Source organism: Temnothorax longispinosus, chromosome 6, assembly GCF_030848805.1.
Source record: "Temnothorax longispinosus isolate EJ_2023e chromosome 6, Tlon_JGU_v1, whole genome shotgun sequence".
NCBI classification, from domain to species: Eukaryota; Metazoa; Arthropoda; class Insecta; order Hymenoptera; family Formicidae; genus Temnothorax; species Temnothorax longispinosus.
Genome location: NC_092363.1, coordinates 17,672,317 through 17,699,579, shown reverse-complemented (window position 1 = coordinate 17,699,579; position 27,263 = coordinate 17,672,317). Strand labels below are relative to the sequence as shown.

The 27,263-nt window shown below is 40.9% G+C and overlaps 2 protein-coding genes across 7 annotated transcripts in view; one reads left to right on the top strand and one right to left on the bottom strand.

The window, feature by feature from the left end:
* LOC139814414 (uncharacterized) overlaps positions 1-19,679 on the bottom strand; it is a 68,931-nt gene extending 49,252 nt beyond the window's left edge. Inside the window, exons 1-2 of one of the 2 annotated variants that reach the window (XM_071780663.1) lie at positions 19,273-19,679; positions 18,761-18,807 (exon numbers count right to left, since the gene is read on the bottom strand). Coding sequence is in view for 1 of the 2 variants with exons in the window: in XM_071780660.1 (XP_071636761.1) it covers positions 18,761-18,816 (56 nt within the window). In the remaining variant the exon portion in view is untranslated. Of the gene's footprint in view, positions 1-18,760; positions 18,832-19,272 lie in introns of those variants that run through there. The other variant, XM_071780660.1, reaches the window with a different exon arrangement.
* The window catches only part of Mwh (multiple wing hairs), a 47,970-nt gene that overhangs the window by 13,680 nt on the left and 7,027 nt on the right, over positions 1-27,263 (top strand). For 4 of the 5 annotated variants that reach the window (XM_071780640.1, XM_071780641.1, XM_071780642.1 and 1 more), the window contains 2 exons: positions 11,914-11,986; positions 15,271-15,500. In XM_071780640.1, coding sequence (XP_071636741.1) covers positions 11,914-11,986; positions 15,271-15,500 — 303 coding nt within the window. Of the gene's footprint in view, positions 1-11,913; positions 11,987-15,270; positions 15,501-20,930; positions 21,268-27,263 lie in introns of those variants that run through there. The other variant, XM_071780645.1, reaches the window with a different exon arrangement.

Here is a 27,263-nt window from a genome sequence, read left to right as displayed (position 1 = left end):
AATACGCGACACTATATCACATTCATCGCCGTTATTACCTCCAATTAATCGCGAACATCCAATTATGCGGTAGACTTTTATTTACATTTTTCTCGAATGCTGCTGGAGCGCTTCTTTTCAATGACGTTCACCGTTACAATTCCGTTTCAGCTGTACGTGCGCGATTCATCTCCGCGTGCATCCTACGCTTCGGAACAACGACGATTATTAAGCATGGCTTTCCGCGTCGCGATTTTTCCGCGAGGTTCATGCGGTATCGAGCAAAACCGCCGCCGCCTGATCGTAGATCATTCTAACTAGTAGGAAGCTCGCGGGACTCGCTGGCAGCGATTTATGAATGATGCTGATCCAATTACTCAGAGAAACGCATAAATCATGTGCTAAAATTAATTAGCCGATAAGTAGAAAAGCCGAGATCGAAGCTGCGAATATAGCCAGTATATTTCTTTAAAACGTCATAATCAATTGACCATACAATAGACGACCGCGGTCGTTTATGTTGCACTTGATATTTTAATAAATATATATATATCTATATATATATATATATATATATTATATATATTATAAATTTAGCATGTATTATGTGTTATTTTGAAAGCTGATCAGAAATCTCGCGTTGCGTTGTGAAATTGGTCAATATTCCATGTCATATTTTAAACACAAATACATAATATTATTATATAAGAGCGTAATTATTATATTTCAAATGTTTTGTTTTGCAAACATGTCAATGACTTTAAATGCCAATTTATGATAGATGAGTTAATTATTGATTAGCTTAAGGATGTTGAAATACATTACTAAAAAAATGATAGTTAATTTATAAAATTTACGAACATTTTATTTATATAAAATGTGAAGATAAATTAAGACATTTCAAATAAAATGTTTAAAAATAAAATCTGTAAAGTTTTGTATCTATGTCCAATTAAAAAATTAATTACATTTAAAAAGTTTTAACTATATTTGTAGGGAATTATACTTGTATACGATAGATATGTAAAATATAACAATAATAAAGGGAAGCTTTTACATGTGTAATGGAAAACGATCTGTTACGAATAAGATAAAATTTCTATCAAAATAAATAATAAAATTATGTATCGCGTGCGTTCTCTAAGCTGGGCAAGAGATAGAAAGTTTATATTTTTTTAGCTGCCTAATTAGATGCTTTTCCTAGTGAACAATGTTCGAGCTGATTATTATTATTTCAAATATTACGTTCATACAATTTAGGTGGTTGAAATTATTTATTACATTAAAAATTGATTTTTTTAATCGAGTTCTTTTTACATTCTGATTGAGTCTCGTCGGCGCGATTTCTCAGGGTAAAGGGAAAAAGGAGGATGGTTTTGTTATAGTAAGCGAGCAAACGGCCTGCGAACGACCCATTAAATCGACCTGTAAACGATCACGCCCCGACAAGGAGATAACGATTCGTTCACGGTATCTCGGCGCGCTACTGTGGCTAATCTATCTATTGTTCAAGATATTGCGTAACCGTCACAAAATGTGACCATCACGTCCTCGATCGCAGTGATATTTTTGTTCAACGTGACGTTGTCAGATCCTGGGTTGGTAGAAGACGAAGTTTCGATTCTAGAAACACATACGAAAGTATGTATACAGTAAAAGACTGATGACTTTGTCTTCTTCACTTGATGGGAATCTATTCTCTTACAGCTCGTGAACCAGTTTTTAATAAAAAAAAAAAGAGTTTCCGTGCTCGTAATTCGTTGCAATAAGATTAGCGCTTTGAAACGCGACATGGAATTTCTGAAATATTGTTATGTAAATATTGCTCTCGAGGGAGAGAAAGACTGAATTATTCAACGCAAAGTTCCGTTCGCAGGATCTCCACTGAAATTGCATTGTATAATGGTATAAGTACACATACATATGTGTCATGGGATTTCTTGATACGCGTGTAGCATTAGCGTTGGGAAATGATTTCTCACGTAACTAATACGCTCTAATCTGGATTCATATCGTAACCGGCACGACGTATAAATTTGCGATATCGCATGCATCGCAGAACTCGAATTAGCGTTAATACGATGCGACATCTTTTCTTTGTCTAACGACTACCTACGCAAGTGATTTTTAAATTCAATCAGAACCAATCAGAATCAAAGATTAAAATTTGAATTTTGTAATCCGACAGATCCATCATTGTAACAGCACGTAAAATTATGTAAGCAGCAAAATAAGCAATCTCTAACTACTTTTCGAGATGAATTATTATTCTTTCGTTTATTTCAAGACAGATTCTTCGCGAAAGGGATAAAACAAAGAGAAAAAGAGATGGGAAATATAACAAAATATGATGCCGCGCGTCCCGGACAATCGCAATCGGACATCACCGTCGGGATCTTCCTCGCTTCTGCGCGCGCCACGATATTACTCGAGGATCTATAAATCATTCGGGTCACATCTCGATCCTTATGGCCTCCGTGTCGTCGTCCGCGCGATGAGCGTAAACGCGTCACGTGTGGGTGTAAACACGTGTCGCGATGCGCGCGGACGGCGAGCAAATCGCGTCGAGATCGGAAATCGTTGTTGCTTGGCTTCGGCGTGCCTGAATTTCTACCGATGCATATATGCAGACTACCATCCTCGCATTCCATGCCCGTTGCACACTTGGCGCGACTTGGAATTCCTCCGTGAAAGCGATGGAGCGGGTTAAAGGACCGCTCACAGTGCGTAGACGGGTGGCGCGCGGCGCTCCGCTCGCTCGCTCTTTGTCTCAGCGAGGTAAAACAAAGGTATATACTCGCGCAAGCTGCGGCGCGCGGACTGCAACGAGTGCAACGCAAACGGAAACGATGTTTTGTAAACGCAAAATCGTTTCCTTTGACACGAAAGCGGACTCTCACGAGCCCGTGTGATTTCAACAACCATGTATGGACGAACGACGGCGCTTCGGACAAAACAAATTTTAATTAGTATCATATTAGGAGCATTTTTTTACATTTTTGATTAATTTATATATTCTCATATAGCAGATTGAAATCGTGACAAGCTTTAGGTAAAGGTACTTCTTGTAATACGTATAATACGGTGTCAAATGTATTATGTGTCTATTTAATTTATTTATCGAATAAGCTTGATTATGTTATTAGAATCATATGCCAATCGTGGATTTTGCGAAACTTTTGTTGGGTAATTTATTGCAATTTATGTGAGAATTTCGATTCAAGATGAAGTCAGGATGTGACGCTTTCATGAACAGGCACTTCCGGCACTCATATTGGCTGTCTGATTTCCAAATTTGGATCTTTGATAAGAAAATTATATATGTAAAATATAACATTTTATACATATAATACAATATATAAAATGAATATCGAAAGTGACAACTTGTTCATGAAAACGTTTGCGTTACTTTCCTTGTCTTAAACATGAATTCTCTTATATAAATTAAGTAAACGCACAATCTATTTACACAACAAAGGATTCGTAAGATTCAAGATCAACGATCGCAATAATATATACAGTCAAGTCTATTCGACGAATAAAGTTACATGTAATATATTTGATACCGCGCATCCCATCAGTAGCGTTTTATAACAAGTTACCTTTGTCTAAACCTCGCCCGGCTAATTAGTCCCGTCGTTACTTCACCTATGATTTATCGCAAGCGCGCGTTGTGTAACTCGCGCGAAACAGTCTCGCAGGCTGCTGGAAAGCGTTCTCCACCATCTCCCGGTATAGTTATCGCGGTTACCACTGCAAATGTATTCTCACGCGGCTATACATTTTCTCGGCGCGCGGGGAGCGCATCGCGCGGCGCGGTCGATTTTATTACCGCGTGTTTAGCCAATAATTCCGCATCGGTGTTAATTATTGCGTACCGTTATGCCGCCGGGGTGAATAATGTTTGCTACCGCACGTGGTCGCGCATTCCCGATGCGGGGTCTCGCAATTAACCGCCGTTCAAACGCATCTCTTACCATAATAATTACCCCCCCATGTTACTTTTCCGCGCGACTGTTAAGTCAATGAATCGCGGGTAACTCTCATGCGTACAAGAATGCAATACTTTTTCGCTGGTTAGCATTTTTCTCTCAGCTATACGTCGAGATATTCGGAGCGGGAATCGCTCCGAGTGGTGAGACCATACGGAGCGGCGCGGCGCGGCGCGGCGGCGATCTCGACAATTGTTCCGATGAACGCGCCACGCTGAATTAAATGTCATCTCGCTATAAACGAAGTGCATCGAAGTGGCTAACGGTGCAGAGAAATTGTAGTTTCGCGTCGTGCCGCTGTAAATTAGATTTCTCCGGTGCGATAATCCGAACTGTCGGAGCGTCATCCTGCGCGAATTCGTCCGTCCGTCTCCGCTTATTTATTTCTCTTTCTTTTTTTCGAGAGAAGCATCCTTTCTTCCTTCCTCCTTCTCTTTCTTCTCGCGTCTCGTTGCCGCACGATCACAGATGTTCACGTATGTGCCGCGGCCCGCGGAAAAGATACAGTTATACCCTCCGCCGGTGAGAAAGAGAAAGAGAGCAAGGGGGAAGGAAGAGAGGATGGTACAGCTCGCCAGACGGAGGACCCGTTTTATAACCAGAGATTCATAACGGCATACGATCTTTACAATGGACACTCGGTTGGCGAGCAGTGACAAACGAAACGGGATCCGAATCGACGTATATTTCACGGGACATTGGCTCCTCGCGCGTATTAGATCTCGCGATGAGTTTATTCGCAGGAAGCTTTCGAAACGTGCGTGGAGTAAGAATAATTTCAGCATGTTTCACGGTCAATCTCGTAGATTGTTTTTTTATAAGGAAGACATCCCGACAATATCTTTCTCTTTCTTCTTTCTCCAAAGAATATCTGTTTTTATCGAGAATAGAGATTTACGAATTTTTCTAAAGATCGAGGTAACGACTCCTCACATTTTTATTTCTTTCTTGGTCTATAAATAAAATGTTTTTTTACTCCTCGTTATTATTATTTGTTTTATATTTAATCTTTCTAGTCACTGAGGCAAAGGGGGATGGTATGAAGAAGGAGTCAGATTTCCAGGTAGAAAGTTTTTGGCCTTTAAGAAAATATATCGCGTATCAAAATGATGCGACTCGACGCTACGCGTATCTCGACCAATAGGGCGTTACTCGTTTCTCTCGGTCGGGCATTAATGACTTCAATTTCCTGCGAGCGCCACGTGTATCATCAACACACGAATCGTTTTCTCCGCGAAACCGCTCTCGATCGAACTCCCGTTCCAAGAAAGCGACTGACAGTCATCTCCATGATCGATGGAGGTGACATTTATGCATCCTGCATGGAAATATTCAGAACACGCTTCATTTTCTATGAATTAAGATGTTAGAGCGGTGAATACGAGAAGCTACATTCATTGCTGAAATCCTTAAATAGTTAAATTATAATCGTCTCGTTCTGCATCTGTTCCTCCGTACGTTTCTCTTGACAGCCCGCGAGTGATTATCGACGATCGATTTATCCCCATTATCTCACGCGATTATTCTCGATGAGACCGCTTTCGCACGTCGAGTTCACGGCATGACGTAACGAAACACGTAATGAGCAGCGGATTAGGAACGGGTTCGCGAATTATTCCGAACGAAACCTGTCGCGAATCGATTTTAACCCGACTGTCGTCTTCAGCTGATCGAGTTAGAGAGCGTTTTTGTGGTACGATATTCAAATAATCTGGATCGTTGCTCGCTCAAGCGGTTTCCCACCAATAAAACCAACAACCCGATCCGATCTCACATTTATTATCGTTCTGGACCGCGGTCGCAGTCTCTCCCTCTCTTGCCTTTTCCTTTTCCTCCTCTCTCTCTCTCTCTCTCTCTCTCTCTCGTCACTTTTTTCCTTATCCTTTTCTTTTTCCTCTGGTCGCATCTACGGTAGCGATTTATCGCAGGGCGAGGTCTGTAATCAACATATATATACCGGTGGCTTTCCCGCTCAGATCCTGGTTTGCGCGCGCGCACACACACGTCCTGAAAATTTTCCTCTTCCTAGATCGAGGTCATCCGTCATCGGGCCTTTTTTAATGTATTTTATACGATGCGTGACGAACGAAGCGCTCAAATGTGCTCGATGAAAATGCGAGCCGATATCGGAACGGTGAAAATGTCGTAATATGCGTAATGGGCACGTATGCGTTTTAAATGCCGCGTGAAGCACAGTGGAATGACAATAATAATATAAGGAGCTTATAGTTTTGGAAAGAAGAAATTATTGTCCGGCTAGGAGGTGGTTGGGTTTTCCCGATTTACGAAGGAATGTAGCGCGACTTCGGAGATCAAGAACTTATTTCCATATTGATTATCTAATAAACATAATGTAAATCGCGGACGATATCGTGATTACGATTTACGATGATACACGAGTGAAGTATCTATTTCTCGGCCATCCGAACCGCGCACGCACGAACTTTAATACACTTTAAATGACCCTGGGCAATTCATTATTCATCGGGTTAGAATGTGAGATTATTACAAATCCCATGACAGTGTAGTTAGAGTTAGTATAGTTATTTGATGCCGGATAATATCATAATTGTTATCACGTACACGCCTCGGAGCGTAAATAGCCCTTACGTTTATATGCTGCACGCGTAAAAAGATAACAGAATAAATGTGCATAAAAAACGCATAAATTTGCGTGACTTGAAATTCTTATATTTTATTTTTAATACTAGAACCACCGAATATCAACTATACTTATTTCTATATCAAAGGGGTCAAAATAAAAAACAAGAGAAAAATAGGAAATTTATAAAATAAATTATCTGTATATTTTAATAAAAGTTAGAGAAAATTTTAAAAATTATGATATTTTATAAATAATTAAATAATAATTATTTTAAAAATTGTCAAATAAATAATTTTGACCCCCTTGGTTCTAATGTTCATCCCACACGCACGTACCGCTCTCGATTTGATATTTCGATCGGTTATGAAAATCGATTATAAAAAAATCTTCAAACTCATCGTGCCGCGAATCCGCGAAAGCTCCGCGGCGTGTACAGCGACGAAATCTAGCGTTACGTACCGCGCGCGAAAGCTCGACGAACGTCCGGCTGGTTTTTGCAGCCCCCTCGGGGGAAATACGAACGTATTTCTTTCGCAATCGGCGAGGAATCAGGTATGGTAGACGGGACTGCATTTCCGGGCATCGCGCCGGGCTCGGTTAGCATTCCAGCGTGCATAGCTCCCGGAACAGTCATAACGGAAAAATCCCCCTGGACTTCACGTGTATTCCGCTAATGGTCGTCAAGATCGACGATCCGAGGTCCCGGGGATCGTGGCGCCTTCTTCTCTCTCGCGTCTCTTCCTCGGCGTGGCGCGGCGCGGCGCGTCCCGAACGCGTTCTCCGACTCTCCGCTCCGCTCGGGAAGACGTTCTCCGCGCGCCGCGATATCTGATGCGGCGGAACACTCGACGGAAAGCATTACGAGCATCGTGATGCTTACAATGTCTTCCTCCCCTCCCCCTTCACCCCCGCGGCTCCCTCGCACCCCCTCGCAATCGCTCTCGCGATGACCTCTTCTTGTATTCAACTGTACCCTCTCAACCGTTGGCGCTCAGGACGACCTCGACTTTAATAACCGTGGAACACGGATCTGCGGCGTTGCTTCCACTACACGCTTCGCGGATACCATTTCGTCAATTGTGCCGTTAAAGTAGCTGCTCTCGAATTGAAGGAGAGTCTCGAGATGCGCGTGAACACGTTTGACTCTTGAAATTTCGGCATAATTAATTAAATTCTTGTGTCACCTCTTTTCCAGAGGTGACACAAGAATTTAATTAATTATGCCGAAGAGAAAAGAGGTAAATTGGTATTTAGTTGCCGGTTAATTGCCGGTGGAGACTCGGCCTCTCCGTTATTACGAGTCGATGACGGTATTAGATATTTTTCGTTACGCAACAGTTCGACCAGACGGGAATAATCGTTTTAACGAGTCGCGGCACCTCGTTACGCTCTGCAGTACCTATCAATTTTCCACACAATGAAGCCGAGCCCTATATGTACTTTTCTCGATGGCTCGGTAAGTTTGAAAATGCCTTTTCATCTCGACACCGAAGAGAATCGCGTTATTACCGCGCAATCGTTTGACGATGAGCGAATATTTCGTTTTGAAATGACCATTCCTGTAAATCGCGTTACAAGTGCATTGGACATTTTTACGTATGTTTATGTATAAACGTATATGTTTAATTGACGAGGCGAGAGAATTTCGTTCTCGCACGCAGGTCGTAACGAGGCAGATGAACGACATTGCGTTCTCAGTCGCAAGATTTTCCGCGGTCGTCCTCGGCCTCGAAGAGCGCGGCGCCTCTTTGCGCATCCTACTATATGTAATGTATCCTACTATGTGGAACGTACGTTGCTCGTACATCGCTGGACGCACACGACGGGGAACGCGCTTTCATCGCGTGCGTGTTAAGAACGGCGCATTGTGCAATCGAATGTATTAATTATTTCTGACTGGTTAAAGCTATCCGATCGTCGCTCAAGCGGGACTTCTTACAAGGAACGTATACATTCAACGAGAAAGACGATCTCATCCGGTGTCGTGTATTCGGTATCAACCGTGCATATTTCAGGCTAATAAAAATAGCGAGTCCTTGTTACATCGCAGACGTAATATGGGACTTCTGATGGAACTGCCTTTCCGTAAAGTGAAATTTTCTTCTCCCCCTTTTCTTACACCGCACATTTATCGCATGATCACATAACAGTACCGAGAAAAAATTAATGAGAGAGAACGTGGAACATTTTTGTTCCTATTGGGAAGAGGAAGAGAGAAACATGCAACATTTTTATTCCCATTAGGAAAGATTTACTTCAGAATAGAAAGATAACTCGACAATTTCAAAATAGAGGGGTTCCATCATAGCCTCGTCAGCGTCTAATCGCTAGGTAATTACGGCCTGCTGACGATCTAATGTGTATTACGGAAATCTACGGTTGAGTACGGTGGCGAATTGTTTAGAGGCCGGCGGTAGTAGCCGCGAAGGGGGATACGGCGGTGGAGGAGCGTGGGCCGTTTTAATGCTATTGAAGCGCACCGCGCGCGCTTGCATGTATACATACGTGTGCCGGCGTAGCGGACGCACGTAGATGCGCACATATATCGGGTAATCCACGCGTGCACATGTGGTGACTTAACCGCACTCGCGCGCGGGTCAATGCCTCGACGGTTTCCGAGTAGTAGGGTACGCACTTACGCCGCGTACCTTTTCCTTCGCGTTATACCCAAGCACGCGTTTCAAGTGTACCCGCATACGTACGTACGCACGTGTTCGTCGCGGGCTTCCGTGAGGGAAGTCCGCGCGTGTGACACCCGAGAGTAGAGCGACATCGGATAATCCTTGAGAAGTCAGCGTGCCGTTTCTCAGAATTTCGATGCAATTGATTGAATTTCTTACGTTCGAGAACATAAATTTTATCGAAACATTTTTACGAAAAAATTAAATTTTTATTGCAAAACTTTCAATAATTTCTCTCCATCACGATCCCGATTAAAATAAAAAAGTTAAAACGTGAACTCTCTGTCTAGATGTGTGTCTCGCGTAACAAAAATACTTAACATTTTGTATTTATTTTTTATATTTAATTGTCAGAATTTTTTTTCTTAAGCATATATTTTTAAGCACAAGCTTTTCGGGAACTCTGGAGTTTCCTATAGGAAAGAGCCAGAGTCTGTCAGTTCTGCCGAAATTCTGAAAACAAAACACTGACTTCATAAAAGTTCTCATCGGAATGCATTGAGATATCAAATCAATATTCATAAAAGTAAGCAGATTAACTGAAATTAAGTAATTAAATAAGCATAACTAAATAGCACAATTGTTAAAATTTTGTTTGTTTTTCTAAATCAGTTATACATCTTACACGCATTATACACTGTAAATTTTCCTACGACAGTTTCATGTTAACACGTATACGCGATGGAACATCCGTCTAGAAAGTCAATCGCGTGATACAAGATTCACAGCGCGCCGTTTAATATACCGGTTGTGTAACGCAGCGCTAATGTTACGAATAGTAACCTTTAAATCGAATTACGGGAATCGGTGATTACGGTTACGGTGGTGATTTGTAAGGTCACGACGTGACCATCAAACATCATGGTACATCTCCGATCCACTCGGCTTGCCATCGAAGGCATCGATGGCACGATCATATACGGTCGATCGTGACCGCGACACGATCGTATAACTCCCATTATTATCATCGGGCAACCTAGAAAACTAAGCATCCGTGGTCCCTGTCCTCGTAATGTTATACGTGGTAGAATCCATTGCACCGCGCAGCAGTCGGACCGTGAAATGCCAGAGCGCTCGCGAGAGGAGTCTCCGCCTTTATCTCTCGACGGATAAGATTGTATCTGCATACCGGACAGGTGCGCAGGTGTGAAACGCAATTACCGGCGCGATAACCAGAATCTCTCGCGCTAATACAATTGCGATTATTACCGCGAATAATCGCGCGAGATCATCGTGACGCTGCGATATAAATCGCACATTCGAGCGAAGCGTCAAAAGTTAATGATGGAAGACCTCCTTATTAATTAAAGTCCTCCTTATTGAATCAATTTCTGATGGCGAGTTCTCTCTCTCTCTCTCTCTCTCTCTCTCTCTCTCTCTCTCGATAAAATATACATCATATATTCATGAAGAATTCGGAAATTTATCGCGAAATTCTTTACGCATCTTGCGATATTCGGGCTCTCGATCACGAGATGCGTATACGTTTCTCCAGAAGAGAGGATAAGCGAATTTCTCAAGAATCGGGCGGAATGGAAACGTAGAACGAGCGAAATAGCGATGAAAATTAATTTCCATTTTTGTTACAATAACGCATACGGTGCTGGTACGCGCCATCGCCTCCGTCCTGGCGGAACGCACCGCGTGAGTGAGGTACCGTTTGAAAATACCACGAAGCAAATTCCGCGGAATCGCTCTACAGCACGGACGATCGACAGTCGCGAGCGCGATGTGCGTGACTCTTTAATTAAACACAACGTTCTGCATTGTATGAAAGTGACCAAGAGAGAGATGGCATTTTTTCAAGAAGAACAATGCTCTTAACTGTCTTGAGAGATTTTCCGCCTCGCGCTTTCTTCGAATCGGATGCGGTAGGAATTCAATGTCACTTCCGCTTCTTCATTCGCATTGAATTGCGAAACGTCGGAAACGATGTTGCAGGAATTTTGTCCTTGCATTATACGTCGAAATAAATTAATTCTTTTTGCGTATCGTCGTCATGCGTGGATTAATATAATATAGCTATGCGCTTTTACAAATTGTCGTAAAGTTTAGTTTCATAAAAAATCTGGAATACACACTGTTAAAGGAATGAAATTTAAATACCTTGACTTAAATAATACTTTGTTATTATTTTAACATAAAACAATATTACTTTAGCTTTATTAGTTTACTTAAATTAATGAAATATTGAGTAAGAGCAGTGACGACTTACAGGAATGGTAAAAAACGACTCAAATTGAGTATAATTTAACACTATAAATTTAACTGTGCATACAAATTGAATTGTATCTAATATATGTGTAAAATAAGAAGAAAAGTAGTTTTCCATATTATTCTAAAATATAGTTTAAAAAAAACAATCAATGTTTCAAAAATGCTATTAATGCTACTAAAATTACTAATTTTGGTATACAGAAGAAAAAAAATTCACATTCTTTTAATGTTTCTCTCGTAATCTAACAGCAAAAACAAGGAAAACACAAGTCAACCTTTACTTCGTTTTGATTTCGTTGTACTTTCAATTTTAAATACACATTTTTTAAGTAAACAATAAAATAAAATCGTGTACGTAACTATGTTAATATGTGTCTTTCTTTTAACCCGAAAGAATCATACGTTCACTTTCTGAAGCATTTTTTCTGTGATTTTTCAGCGAGTCGGACATGGCGCCCAATGCGGAGGAGGAACTGCTGGTTGTGAAACCATGGGGGCCGCAACCGGAAAAGGTAAGGCAACGCTAAGTAAATTACGGTGTACGTTACCGATGTTAACGAACACGCTGAAAACGATTGTGTCGCACGTCGCGTCGCCGTCTCCGCGTCGGCTTACTTCGCCGGCGTGTAAACAGGCGCGGAAGCTTTATGATGTAACCGGAGCCGCGTTAAATAGCCGTTCGACGACTTCCACGGCGTGCGACGACCGGCAGGAAGTTTCCGATTAGCATATCTTTCAACTTTGAGTAAATATACATAGGAGACAGGCCAGACCGGCATCGACAGCAGGACGACCGATCTTCATTTTGCGCTACGCACACCGTGAGAACCCCATCGCCTCTTTTAAACCCGGTTCGAGCGCGTACGACAAGAAAGAGGATATTAATATTAAGAGAATAGAGCTGGCCTTGCCGAGCTCTGAAGTGGCAAGTCACTTCCCGCCTTGACCTTGTCGCTAACGGCATACGCGCGCGTACAGCTTGATTATATATTGCACATGGTGTCTCATAAATATTCCCGCATGTCTTTCCCACTGGCTTATGATATTTTGCTTTTTGCATTACGAGAGATAATATATATCTCATACTGTCACACGCGCGATTAATGAATATCAATTTCCGCGATACAATTTCTCTTCCAATTAAACCGATATATATGTCTTGATATCGCGATCATTAGCGAATCTTGCTCATGTGCGTTAAAATGTATAGTTTATAATACAAGTTTATTTTACAGCACGTAATAGTCGATATTAAATATATGCCGTGAGATAACGATAATTATCCATGAACAATTTAATTAATCAGGGATAAACGTATCTCTGTTTCGTCGTTTTATCACATCCGTGTTAATTCAAAAACTATCCAAAAAGGCGGATCGCCGACGCAAGTAGTTTCACTTTAACGCGCATGAAAGTCGCGGATTTTACGAGTGTTTAGATCGAAATTGCTCAATTGCGTCGGATGAAAATGGAAATCGCGGACGAACTCGAAATTAGATCGACTGTGACGAGATATCGTATATGTGCGCGCAGCCATACGATGATGTTCCATCGTTGCGGGAAAGTCTCGGCGGCGATTTCACTTAAATTGCGGAAGGGACGCGTAAAATGAATGTAAAGCTGATGGCGTATCGAAAGTGTTGTTATTAACACTTTCGATAAATCATCAATTTTATAAGCCGCGTGCGCCAACCTCGCGTTTTTTACTTTCGCTCCGAGTTAGAAATTTAAAAGAAGCCGGAGGATAAAAAAAAATAGCTCGTCTTCTCTTCCCGACACGAAGCGCGAACGCATCCCCCGTAAGTTAATTAATAAGCAAGTTATATTTATGATCGTAATTGCTATAGAATCTTATCTCTCATCATCACGATGTCACGTAAAGACAAGCCAAAACGAAGGCGACGTCGGCACGCGTCGTATCTCGCTGTAACGAGATCCAATCAAGAACGTTCCTCGTGGATATAATAAACAATAAGTACCCCCCGAGCGTGATTGATCGTGATTGCTAATGATCCTCACGTCGTGTAATCGATTTAAATTCGTGCTTTCTAAAAACCATCCAATTTTTTTCTCTTTTATTTTTATCTTATAATTGCTACACCGCAGTTTTACGAAATCGCCGGACGATCCAGCTGTAATTTCGCTGATAATACCCGTCGCATCCGCGATCTTCGATTTCCGACATATAATCTTACAAGTCCGCTGTATAAAATCAATACTCGGAAAATTCAATGCAAAGGATAACAGAGAATGTTTATTTTCGAGACGATGTGTGCGGGAAGGAGCAAGCGCGGGTCTGAGCGACCGATCAGGGTAGACGTGGTGCGCATAAACAGTGTTAAGAAATTATATCGAGGTATATTCTCATTGTCACACTGCGTTCTCCGCTGTCATACTTAAATAGTGTTTATTTACTCGCGAGCGAGAGCCGCGAGTGAATGCGATCGACCGCGACAATGCGGTATCCGGACGAGATGTATCGACCGCAAACCAGAGAGGCGAGAATATCGTGGGTTTTTCGATTTCCTTTCTATTTTTTTCCCCTCCTTTTTTTGTTCTTCCTTCAAACCTGCACCTAGACAAACTCCTACAAACTCCGTCTGTATTTTTTACTACTTATGCATCAACGTCTGGTTCATTTGTACGAATAAAAACGGGATAATTTTAAGGAATTCTCTCATATAGTTTATTTAATTGGGAGTCTCTGAATCTTCTTCAACGATCGCGCTCGCTGCGATTTCTCAAGACGGCTCGTTCGATTAACCCCGCGCGCTGCCGTTTGATAAGCGTGCGTTATATTGAAATAGAAGAACCGTACGCGCTTACGGGAACGATTCAGAATGTAATTGACTCATTTGAATAATTTATACCGCTTCCGTGTGCGTCAATAGCGGATTGCTTCATAATTTATACGTTCTGCGTTAACCGTAAGCATGAAAGTAAATCAATTTTACGTAATTTGTTCGCGTGGAGTACAACAGCGCGTATTAGGAAGCATCACTGATTAGAATCGCTTCCCGAAACACTTAAAAGTGAGAAAGGCTTGATGTATGTATTCTATTGTCGCGACTAAAACGGAATAAATTTATTCGCACAAAGTATTCAGTTTTGTGATTTTATTGATATTAATGCAAATTAACGTTCATTAATGGCAAATAATGAATCGATTTGTCATCCATAAGATCTTAGATTAATGACGCGTTTTTCTTTTAGTTACAAATTTATTAAATTCATTTAGAATTTTTTTGATCTAAAACACTGTCTAAATATATTTTAATCTACATATTCGTACTGGCGGAAATCAAACCGTATGAGCAATTGGTTTTGATCATCGATCCTAGTTTCATCGCCATAACCGTTCTCTCGTAGCAGCATCCAGCAGCTACCGCCGCAACTTATGGACAACGAGAGAAAACGATAATCACTACGATCCTATCAATTTATGATCGGAAGCGCCCTGAAATTAACCGTAGATATCTTCCTACCCTTCGACATAAATATTTCATACCTGTAAGCGGCAATAATTCGTGTACTCTTCGATGTACGAGATACTAACACTGTAATACTAATTCTGTATAGATTAATTAATAAATTAACTCTTCAAGTTAAGACGACATTTCCAACGACGATCATTTCGTCATTATATTTTAATGATCTTAGAAGGGCTTTATTTCGTCACAGATAAAATAGAATTATATTCAATGTGATAGAAAATGTCATTAATCATAACTAATATTTCATGGAATAAAATAATTTAATAATTTTCTTTCTAAACAAATGATCAAACTGTTCGTAGGAACGCTTAAGACCACCCACGTATAATGCCGAAGATTACGCAATCGCGCTGAGACGATGGGGAAGACGCCCATTAGGAACCGTTCAAGACTCTCAAGGTACTCTGCCGTCGACAACCAGTTCGAGTTCCGGTTACGCATCCGGAAGTGGCGAGATGACCTTGAGACAGTTCACGTCAGTCAGCGAGCTGTTAAATAAACTCAGAGCCGACCTCAGACTCGCCTTTCCCAGGTCAGTGCCCTTATGATACTAATCATTTGTCACTAACAATTATTATAATAGATATTGATTTTTACTAATTTTTTCTAATATTTATTAGATAATATATATAATAATTATATTTGCTTATCGATATATTTAATTTTGATGTAATTTTGATGATTTTTTTTTAATATTTAATTTTGACGTAAATTATACGTATGATTTAATTAAAAAGCAGTAGTTTCAAAAAACAACATCTGAAGAATTTACTCTGTATGTGTGGGCAGCTCACACACGTAGGTTTATCTACGTGCGTATGTATATATGTATATGCCTGTATAAGATCAAACATAGGAAAATTAAGCTTGTCAGAGATAGAAATAATTTTCTATTTTTGTAGTACGAATAACTTGCTTACATTTTTGCATGTATTTTCCTTTTACAGAGAGAGAGTATAAAAATATAAAATATATTACAAATGAAGTAATATATTATGTATTATAATCTATTACCTCGAAACAGATAGGCTCGGAAATGGATAGAGCCTAGAAAATATTTTTATAATTCATAATCCTCTGCCGACTTTACATATATATGCATATACATGCGATGTGCGATTGAAACACTACTCGAAACATGATCCTGTTAATACAACAGTTAATAGAAAAAGTGCTGCATCGTTTAAATCGTATTTCAAGAAGGTGGAAATCGCAAAATCATAAAGCGAAACTACTTAATATCTTTATATTCTTTTTTCTTATTACTGAGTCGACATATTGGAATCATTTCTCTTTAAAAATGATAAGATTAAACAAATTTATTTAGTTTGACTCGTTAACGTATAACTGTAGTTGCAAATCGCCGGCCGGGATGAGTCTGAGGCTAATCAGACTAATTTTATAATATTAGAAGAGAATAAATAATTATCATTGTTTGCGCCACCAATTTAGGCGTTTGTCTGCTGAAATTATTACAAGCTATATTTTGCCAGAAACAAGATTGCTATCGCGACTTTAATTATTACGACCAATTAGCTAGCTATATGTCGTGGCCGCGATTACAGGCGCTATACGAATCGATGTGAACAAACGTGCCTCGAGCGTCTCGGCGCGAGACAAACATCATCGATCTTCCGACTTTAGCGGTGTGAAGCATTGACAGGCGGGGGAGGGGGAGGGGGGCAAAATTTTCTAACGATAACGCGCGATTCTTAATCATCCTCGGACTTAACAGACGTGAATGTTGCGCACGGTTGCGCATCATGCCCTCGGCATCGCTTTTGCAACCGTGTAAATAATTTTTATGACGTACCGGTTTAGAATCGTGACTAATTCTTGAGAGACATTTCGCTCGCGGGTTCAAGAGTATAACACGAGTGAGAGACTTTTTTATTTGCTTAATTAACTTGTTCTATGTTAAAAATAGATAATCAACTGAGAAATAAATCGCCGTTGGCCTCTTATTTGCCTTTAATTTATTTCAGTTGATTGTATATCTAAAGAGTTTTATTTTTGTCTAGTTAAAAAGACGTTTATTTTTTCCCTCAAGCGTTGCCCTTTCGACGCTTCCATGAATGTAAGAATTCTTAAGTTGTGAATCAAGTCTCGACTAACGTAAGTGTTATAAGTGATTAAGAGGAAAGAATTTTGACGAGCTAGAACGTTTCGCGCGCCTATCTTCTCTCGTGAAAAGCCATAAAAAGTAACTGTAAACTGACTCCGCGTATATTTTTTTTATCGTCCGATGAATATTCGATCGCGATGATTTCTCTTGCATATGTCATATATTATCTGTGAGTTACGACTCGAAATTAAAGAATTTTCGGATTTGAAAGCGCGAATGTGAGAATTTGGATTTCTGCATCGTCCGAGTTTCTCTGAACACTTGCCTCGTTTTCGATTTATACTTGGCGTCTCGCGCGAGATTAATATCTTACATCTCACTCATTAGTTCCACCCAGAGAGCACGAACAGTGAGTGTTATTTTAATCGTTCGCAAATAATTCATACCTACTTCATACTTCCGCGTGTGTTTCTCGCGTGTTATACCTTCAGAAATTCGCTATATTCCGAGAATATGAGAATGAACGAATCCGCGTTATACAAAATGAGCGGTAATCGTTTCCTGTAGGATTTTTTCTTGTAATCGTGTAATAGCCAAAAAGCGCGATACATGGTAGGATTAAGAAAAGGATTCAAAAGATAAATAGCATTCGTCACAGTAGGTAAAAATGTCTGAGGCAGAATAATTTAGAAACAAATTTATCTCGGTATAAAAGAAAAATTCATGCAAAAATGTAAGCAAGTTATTCGTGCTGCAAAAATAGAAAATTATTTTTATCTCTGGACAAGCTTAATTTTCCTATGTTTGGATCTTATACCAGGCATATACGTACGTACGCACGTAGATAAACCTATGTGTGTGAGTCTCCCACACATACAGAGTAAATTCTTCAGTTGTTTTTTGAAACTATATTGCTTTTTAATTAAACCATACGTATAATTTACGTCAAAATTAAATAAAAAAAAAAATCATTAAAATCACATCAAAATTAAATATATCGATAAGCAAATAATTATTATATATATTATCTAATAAATATTAGAGATTTAGATATGAGATACAAAACACTTTACCGCTAAATTAATTATTTTAAATAAAAATTTTGATGTCTAATAATTAATAGAAAAATACTGTACGTGATTCTTTTGTAATATCTCATTTCTCATGCATACATTTCATTTACGTTGGATTTGTAAAAATTATATTACAAATCCAACGCGTAAATGAAATGTATGCATGAGAAATGAGATATTACAAAAGAATCACGTACAGTATTCTATTAATTATATTAGACATATCAAAATTTTTATTTAAAATAATAATTAATTTAGCGGTAAAACGTTCTGTATCTCATATATCTGAATCTCATATCTGAATATATTATTTATTCCTACAGTTATTTCCGAAAAAGTTAAAACATTAAATATCGAGAGTATAAAAATATAAAATATATTACAAATAAAGTTAATATATGTATTATAATCTATTGCCTCTCGAAACGGATAGGCTCGGAAATGGATAGAGCCTAGAAAATATTTTTATAATTCATAATCCTCTGCCGACTTTATATACGCATATATATATGCATATACATGCGATGTGCGATTGAAACACGACTCGAAACACGATCCCGTTAATACAACAGTTAATAGAAAAAGTGCTGCATCGTTTAAATCGTATTATCCATTGTCCATTGCCTCGAAATTGAAATTAAAAAAATCACTCACCGGCCGATGCGCAACAGCGGAGTTGTAAGTTGTAGCCCTGCGTTGATCTGCAACATAGAAATAAATTTTTACATCAGCAGTGTCCAACATAATCAATACTTAAATAATTATCGCGCCCGTTCGATTTTTTAAACGATTTTAGCAGGTATCTGATTTTAAAATACTACAGTGCGAAAAAACAATCGCGGCCGCAAGCGGCTGCATATATACCCGCGTTAATTCGTTCGCATAATTAATTAGCGAAAAATCATGTAAGTAATATTACGATCGTGCGAATAAAAGAGACGCAACGCGACGTTCGCGACGTAATATCTTTTCTCGCGTGTGCCGGAGATCGAGCTCCGATCGAAATTGCGCCGGAGTAGGTACTTATAAATCTCAAACGCGGTATTGTACGAGTAATTATTCGAATATGTAACGGGCGGATCAAGTCGCGCTGTCGCCGAAGAAAGTGGCGGAATCCGCCACAGAACACAGCAAAATAACACAAATAAATAATAATAATTACTCACCCCCGGTTGCTCCGCCGTCGCCCGATGCCTCTCCCAGGCCTCCTCCTCCTCCGCTCGGTCCTTCTCCGTTGGTCCGTTGTCGCTTCTCCATCGGCGGCCGGCGCACTCACTCACTCACTCACGACGCGGCGACGTTCACGCGCGAATGCGCGAAAATCGATATCGTCGCTTATGATCGCGCGACACTTTCAACACGGCACTCCCGGTATTAATTTCGCGACGCGGCGCGTATATTTAATTACACGGCGACGAAAGAATCACGGCGGAGAAGCTGCGAAGGAAACCTGGACGATCCACTCGCGGATGCGCGACGCTCGTGACGCCCCGCACCCCGCAGCCCGTAGATAGACGATAGTAAGATGGCGGAGAGAATTTCGTAAATCGCGCAGCCAACTTCACTCGCCGAACTCCGGAGCAACCGTCGCGCGTCGCGAGAATGTTACACTTGTTGCTCCCACTTGTACTTTTCGCACTTTGAACAACGAATATATTACAATGTCGAGATTACTTTTACGCATTGAGATATATATAGCGACGTAAGGAATAAATGTATGAATTAAGATCAAAGAGAAATATGCCGCGAAACATGCTAACGGAAAATAATACGATCGCTACTTTGCTGATTGCGAGACGATTTCGAATAACCGCAATTAATTAAATCGTCGATTTGCGAACATTGCGCCTCTGCGATCACCAAATATCGAAACACGATTAAATACGTACAACGTTAATAGAGACTGTGATCGCTAATTAGTAATAAAACACGTCGCGGCGTCACTCGATTTACGGTCCGCTCATCGTATCTTTTATCCGCGTTCCGAAAGCGATTCGACGCGATCAAGTTTACGGTTGAGAAAAGCGAGATCGTCCGAAAGAACGTAATCGAAAGAATATTATTATCGAATATGATGTATGTACTACCTCGGTATCCGTATCAATTCTGAGAAGCATATGTATTAAATAAACATACTTATATCACACAGTTTTTCGTACAGTGTCTGAACCGCCGCGCCGGAGTCCGACGGGCGACGCGACGATGCGTATACGTGCGTACGTGTATTCATGTATCGGGGGAATGCGGGCGCCGCGCGCCACGGCTTCGCGATCGCGATAAACACGAATGATGGAGACGGAGTGGGGGGTGTTGACTGCGTCGCGCCGGTGCGCGATCGGCCATTCGGCGTGCCTAGTCAACTTACCTCTCCTCCATTCCCCCCCCCCCTACTCGTGTTGCCGAGAATCCGTGGCCCCGGTTCTGTTTTCTATTATTATACTTACTGATTGTACGCGCATATCAATTAACGCGTAAACGTTTTCCTGACACATATATTCGTTGTTCACAAAGTGCGAAAAATACGGGTGCGGGAGGACGGGAGGAGCAAGTAGCGTGTTCCCGCGACGGTCGCTCCCTGGCGAGTGAAGTGGAGTGGAGTGAAGTTGGCCGCGCGATTAACGAAATTCTCCCCGCCACGTTAAGCCTATTCTACAACGGGCGCAAAATGCAAAACGCTAGCCGCAATGTGTCGCGTCAACCAATCATCCGTGGTACTCATTGACGCTTCTGATTGGCTGTCGCGACAACGTTGCAGCTGGCGTTTTGCATTTTGCGTTGTAAAATAAGCTTTAGCGTCTACCTACGAGAGTGCGAGACATCACGGGCCGACGGGCGTCGAGTGGATCGTACACAGCTTCCCTTCGTAGCGTCTCCGCCGTGTAATTAATCTAATTAAGTACGCGCCGCGTCGCGAGAATCTCGCGAGCACCGGGAGTGCCGTGCAAAGTGTCGAAAATATCGCGCGATCATAAGCGACGATGTCGTCGATTTTCGCTCGTGAACGTCGCCGCGTCGTGTCACGCCGTGAGGGAGGTCAGGGAGTGCACCGACGGATCGAGATCGAGATGCGACAACGGAGACCCGCAGAGGAGGATCTGGAGGAGCGAAAAGAGGAACGGGAGGCCTGAGATGCATCTGGCGACGACGGGGCGACCCGATGAGTAATTTTATTTTGCTGTCCTGTGGCGGGTTCTATCCTGGTTCTATCCCATTTTCTCAAGCGCGACTTGATTCGTCCGTGACATGATGTTCATTACTCGTACGATACTGTTTCAAGGTTTAAACTCCGGCCGGCGCAATTTCGATCGGAATTCGATCTCCAGCGTACAGCGAAGGGATACGCGTGGAGATGATGTGCTGCCGCATATTACGCCCGGACGATCCGACGCGTTCAACGACGATCGCGATTCGCGGCTGTCCTGAAATTAAAGCCCCGCGACGTATCCTGCCGCTCCCCCGAGATGAACGATTTACATGGCGAGAATGATCTACCGTACGCTTCGCTCCGAGAGAAAGAGAGAAATGGATGGAGGAGAACAGCGAGGATCCGTTAACTCGGCAGATGATTAAAGACGATGCTCAGCATTAAATTCTTCCACAGTCTGTCGCCGGTATACCAGGGATGTTTTAAAAGAAGCGAACGCGCTGTTCTGTTGATGGCTCTATCCTCTCGCGCGTTTGCCCCGCGCGCGCGTCATATGGCGGACGAGAATGTCCCAGATAAATGAGTTATAATGCGCTGCGCACCTCTCGATGTCGGCGTATAACCCGTAAGTAGCGGCTTCGGATAACCGAATGCCGATATTACGGCTAACTGTATAGTGGCGCACCGCTGCAAATCGATCTGGCCGGGACGCGCATCTTCCGTCTTTCGCCGTGGCTGAAACAGCTGAAACGACAGGTGTATCATTTGCAATAACGAAACCCTATTAGAGCCCCCTAATTGTACTTTCGCGGATTCGCTGTACGCGCAGCTCGTACGGCGAACGGGTCCTCGAGCAAGGACTCTTTCGTGACGTTTTCATTTATAACGGTAATAGTTACAAGTAGACTTTTCCATAAATTGTATTTTTCGAAAATATTGCTAAATATGTTATCTAAAATTATATGTATACGTCTACACATACACACACAAAGAAATACAGACGAGGTATTTATCGCAATAATTTGCATGATTTTCTAAATACTTGATAATTGTAACTATTTAATAATCTGGTAAACGTAATTTACCGGAGCACAATTATAAATGAAGTGAAATAGTTTTTATCTGACGGTATAAGATGCAATGTACTAAAAAGTTCCAAATATTTTCTTTAAAATAGATCACACCGTGTCGATTCAAAAGTAATCAAACTTAAATTTACATAAAGAATTGTTTAATGTTTTTTAGGAATTTGAATTTGCGTGTGTACTATTATCAATATGTATCAATCATTTTTTACTGAGATTTTTTATATTAGCCTAGCAATTATATGTATCCTATAATTAACATATATACGTTAACACGGTAATATTGAGTGAATAAATCTATGCAAAGCAGATCTATTAAATCCAGTAAATCTAGTTTGTACTACTTCACTTTATTTCTTGCATTGCTTTCATCAATCAAAACAGTCATCTAAAGTGAAGACATGTCATACAACTTTCTAGTAAATTCACGGTCGGCGAGTATCTTCTTAAAGGAAACTCGAAAAACTACCATAATTTAACGGAAGTTGACATCGTATCAGAGGATGATAGCGTGAAATTAAAATCACTCCACTTTCTCCTGATAGAATCTAGTTCGCTACTTTATTTATAATTTATTTCATTTCCCCGTGAACACGCGCGGAATTGTTAAATCCTTGTTCAAATGCCAAGAAGGCATATATGTAACAGAAACTTGAAAATTGTAATGACTTATTTAATTGATAAAATATATATATAAGTATGAAAATATTACAATTATAGATTTCCTTTATTTAATATAATAGAAAAGCATATGAAGCAAAACTGTAAAACAAACTTGTTCTTTTCGTTCTTTCGAGTTCTGTTTATTAGGAAATTACCAACAGATTCTTTTCTTAATTAGATATGTAGTTAAAGCGATAAAATCCGCGTATAATCCGACAGAAGAGATATCGTTACGCTGTATTTTTATTATGATGTATTTTTTCACGCAGCAGCGAGCACAGAAAGGAAACGCGCACGAATGTAAGAAACGAAGATGGCGATGTACGAAATCTTAACAGAGGATTCTTACATTATGCAAAACAAATCGGCCCTTCGATTAAGTCTCCGAGAGTTCATTTTAGTCAATTAAAGGAAAAAAGGGAAATAGATACGTAAAAATGTATGAAGCGAAGGGAAACAAAGAAGGGAAAAATCTTTCGGCCGTTTTTTCTCTCCTTTTTTTTCCTTCCCTCCCTTTCTTACACGAGCGAGTATTAGTCGCCTCGAAGGCGAAGCCTCGACCGGGCACCGAACCCGCCGGTACACTCATAGTCCACAGGTGCTTCCGCTTAGCGTAATAACGAATGCATAACCGCTTCCTAGTACACGCACGATGAAAAACGAGGAAGCTTTTTTCCCCTCTCACACGATATCAGACACCGCTGCCGTTGCCGGTCTTTTTGCGCGGTGCACGTCGATACGTCTGTCATTGTTTGCCCGCGTGCTCGTTCGCCCCTTGAGCATCTTCTTTCCCGCCGGTTACACCTCAGTGGGTTCCACGATGTGGTTCTTGTATCTGGTTTCTTCATTGTCCTTGAAATGTGTCGAGGTGCACTTGTATCTTGTTCATTAGTCCGCCGTGCAATTATGACTCGGTTAACTCTATCGCACTTCGTTCGTCGATGAGTTCTCGCATATATTCTAACGTATATATTAATGCATATCTATATAATGTGTGTATATATTTAATTAAATTAACCCTATTCACTCCAACCATGCCCTTTCGTGTCCTACGAGTTTCTAATCCTCGCATCATAACTCACGAACGAATTAACGAAATTTAATGTTCCAAAGCGCAAATTAAAGCTAAAAGTAGTAGCTTTAATAGCTTAAATTCGTCAATTCGTTCGAGTTATGATGCGAGGATTAAAGGGAAAAAACGTTGGAGTGAATAGGGTTAAAGATTGATATGAAATCAATCTTTAATTAGCCAAATATTACCAAGGCAAACCTAAATTTAAAAAGAAGAAAAATATTTTTTAAGATTCTACGTACCTATGTTTAATTAATAAAATTTTCTTTCGGTTTTCTGCGGTTTTATTATAATTTCACGCAGGTTCTAAATCGTACAAAACAGATTTAAAATCAGAGTAAAGGATATAAACTTGGCGTGTCTCTCTATGCCTGTAAAATTACGTAATAAAATAAATACTTCGAATTTAAAAAAAATCACGCAAGATTGTCGAGAAATAGACTCGTAATGAGAGAATTATAATAATGTGAGACGGCATACGAAAACGTCATTTTGTGAAGCGATAAGCAATAACATTACACAAAAGGGACCAACACGTACACGCTATCATAGACGTTACCTTCATGAATTATATGCATACATTATCATACATTTGTACGTGTAATATTGGGTTTATCCATCGCGATCGAAACACGTTGCCGTTATCGTGGATGTTTTATGCTTTATCAATATTCATGCGCCATGTGCTGCCCAGTGATCCGTACGTATCGAGGCTTCTCTCTCGGCCGGTCTCGACACTCGTTCTTTTGGAATATATAGTTGTCCGGTTTCATCGAACTTTTTACTAACGACATCAATCTGTTCTTCGCTACGCGCCATTTATTTGCACGAAATGCTGATTGTCAAGAAAAACTGCTTTTTTCAATATAACGAAAAAAAAAAAAGAACGAGAGAAGATAAAGACTATTTGAAAGAAAGGAATCTGTCTGTAATACTTAAGTATCGAGAGAAAGAACTTATATATGTTCGGTGACAGTCACATGTGTTAGTTTTTCTCTTTTACTGTCACTCTCATCGTCTACGAGGGCTTTCGTTTTCTCCGAACGCGGTCGCCGCGGCATTTTTACGGCGCGGGCAACAAAAGCGGATCCTCTGTATTTCGTGCACGTACTGCGCCGCGGTATCGCGATACCTCGCGCATTATGCATAATACGCCCGGTAACATAATGCATCCATGAAGAGAGAACCGCCCGTCTTCCTCTCTCTCTCTCTCGCCTTTCTTTGTCGTTAAACGCGAGAGACGTCGACCGCGGCGATATATAGGAGGCATTTAATACTCATTTGCATGTCCCCCGTGTATTCGATTCACCGCGTGTCACACACTCATGCGTGGCTGTTTACAGCAATTTCCGTCTGTGGACAAAGCCCATTTCGAGGAACATTTTTTCGGCAAGTTATGCGCCATAACGCCGGATGTCTTGTACTGAACATTTATCTACGGCATTCGAGCCACTCGCGCCTCCGAATATTTTTTTCAACAGCTTTTATAATGCTCGATTCTTCGTAAACCGACGCCGTCGTGGTATCGTAATATAGTCAGACTGTACTTTCGTTCAATGGCTAAGAATCGTTTTTCACGGGATGAAGTAACGAAGGCGTTATTCCCAGAATTGTTTTTTCCGCGCGAAATTGTGCCAAGCGAAAATGCTAATTGAAGGGATACACGTGGATAAAGGTGGATATGTTACGAAAGTTAAATAAAGATACTCCGTGCCGATATCATCTTTCTTTTCGCTTGCATTTCTACCGTTACTTGCAAAATACTACTTTACCTGTCTTACTATATAATAATATTCAAAGGTTCAAGTGTTTCATACCGTTAAAATAACATTATACAGAAACGAGATACGAAATGATTGACTTGTTGCCCATTTCTACCTTCAATTGATAATCACAGGATCTCGCACAGTTTCTTATTAGCCGAAAAACATGTCGATCGGCCATGGCGGTTCTTAAATTTACGGTTTATGCTTATCATTTTCTTTCTCCCTCGTTCGCCGCTATGCGTTGGCGAATAACGGAATGTTGCGCAACGTTTCCGAGACTATAAATGGCACGCGAGGCCAGGAATGGTCCTTCTTTGGTCCTGAACGCGCTTGACAATGCAACGGGACGCTCATGCTAAATTTGGTACAGCGTAAAACACGTAAAATGCCTCGCGATCAAAATTTTTTTATTCTCGATGGAACATTTTTGAACGAATGAACGAGACTAAATTTTCTCTTTCAGCACGATATTCCTCGAAGAAATAAAGAGGAATCGTGTTCGTGAGAATTAGAATGCATTTTATTCGCCTGAGGAGAAAAGACAATCTGCAGTCTCTCAATGAATGATAGAGATTTTCATTATACGATTGTTTTCACAGAGTGCCCGGACAGCCTGAACTTTGATATACGTACAATTCAACACGAATTCTCGTAAAACGCACGAAGACGAGGCCATCTACTCTCGATGCCATCTCTTTTATTACGCCATCGCGTGTCTACCAAGCAGCCGCGCGATTAAGGAAATTAAACCGATCGGAGGAAGCTGGAAAAAACCTTAGCAATTACGATAGATTCGATGCGCATCGTTTCCACAAAATTGAAAAAAAAAAAAAAGGATTGCGAAGTACTCGCGCGCGTATGGACTTGTCACCGCGTGACAGGTATAACGTGTACTTTCCCGTCCTTACACCTGTTTACCTTAAGGCGTTTGCGGGTAATTGTAAAGGGAAACCGTCTCCTGGGCTGAATCCCGAAGACTTTCGCAAAAGGACACTCGGATCGATCGGAGATACGCTATAGTGAAGCTTGATTTATGACGTGTAGAGTTAAAAACGTCGAATCGATGAAGGATCACGTGTCGTCGAGCCTTTTATCAACGATTAGCTTTGAAATACTAATTGTTCGATGATAAAATTTGTCTCGTTCGTTTTAACCGAGCGAGATGAGTCTTGTAGAGAGATACACAGAGAAGGAGGAAGGTGTTTATCCGCATGGTGTAAATATGAATTATAGTACCTTCGAATATAAGCGATACTCGGATTCTTACCGAGTCGTGCGTGATGAGAAGGCTATCCCCGCGGCGGCCTCGGACAGGTCTCTCTTGTAATGTCTTTGTTAATATATTCAGGAATCGATGATGATCGATTCCTCCGTCCAATCACGAAGTCGCCCTCTTCGTGGTGACAATCTCGGGGGGGAAAAAAAC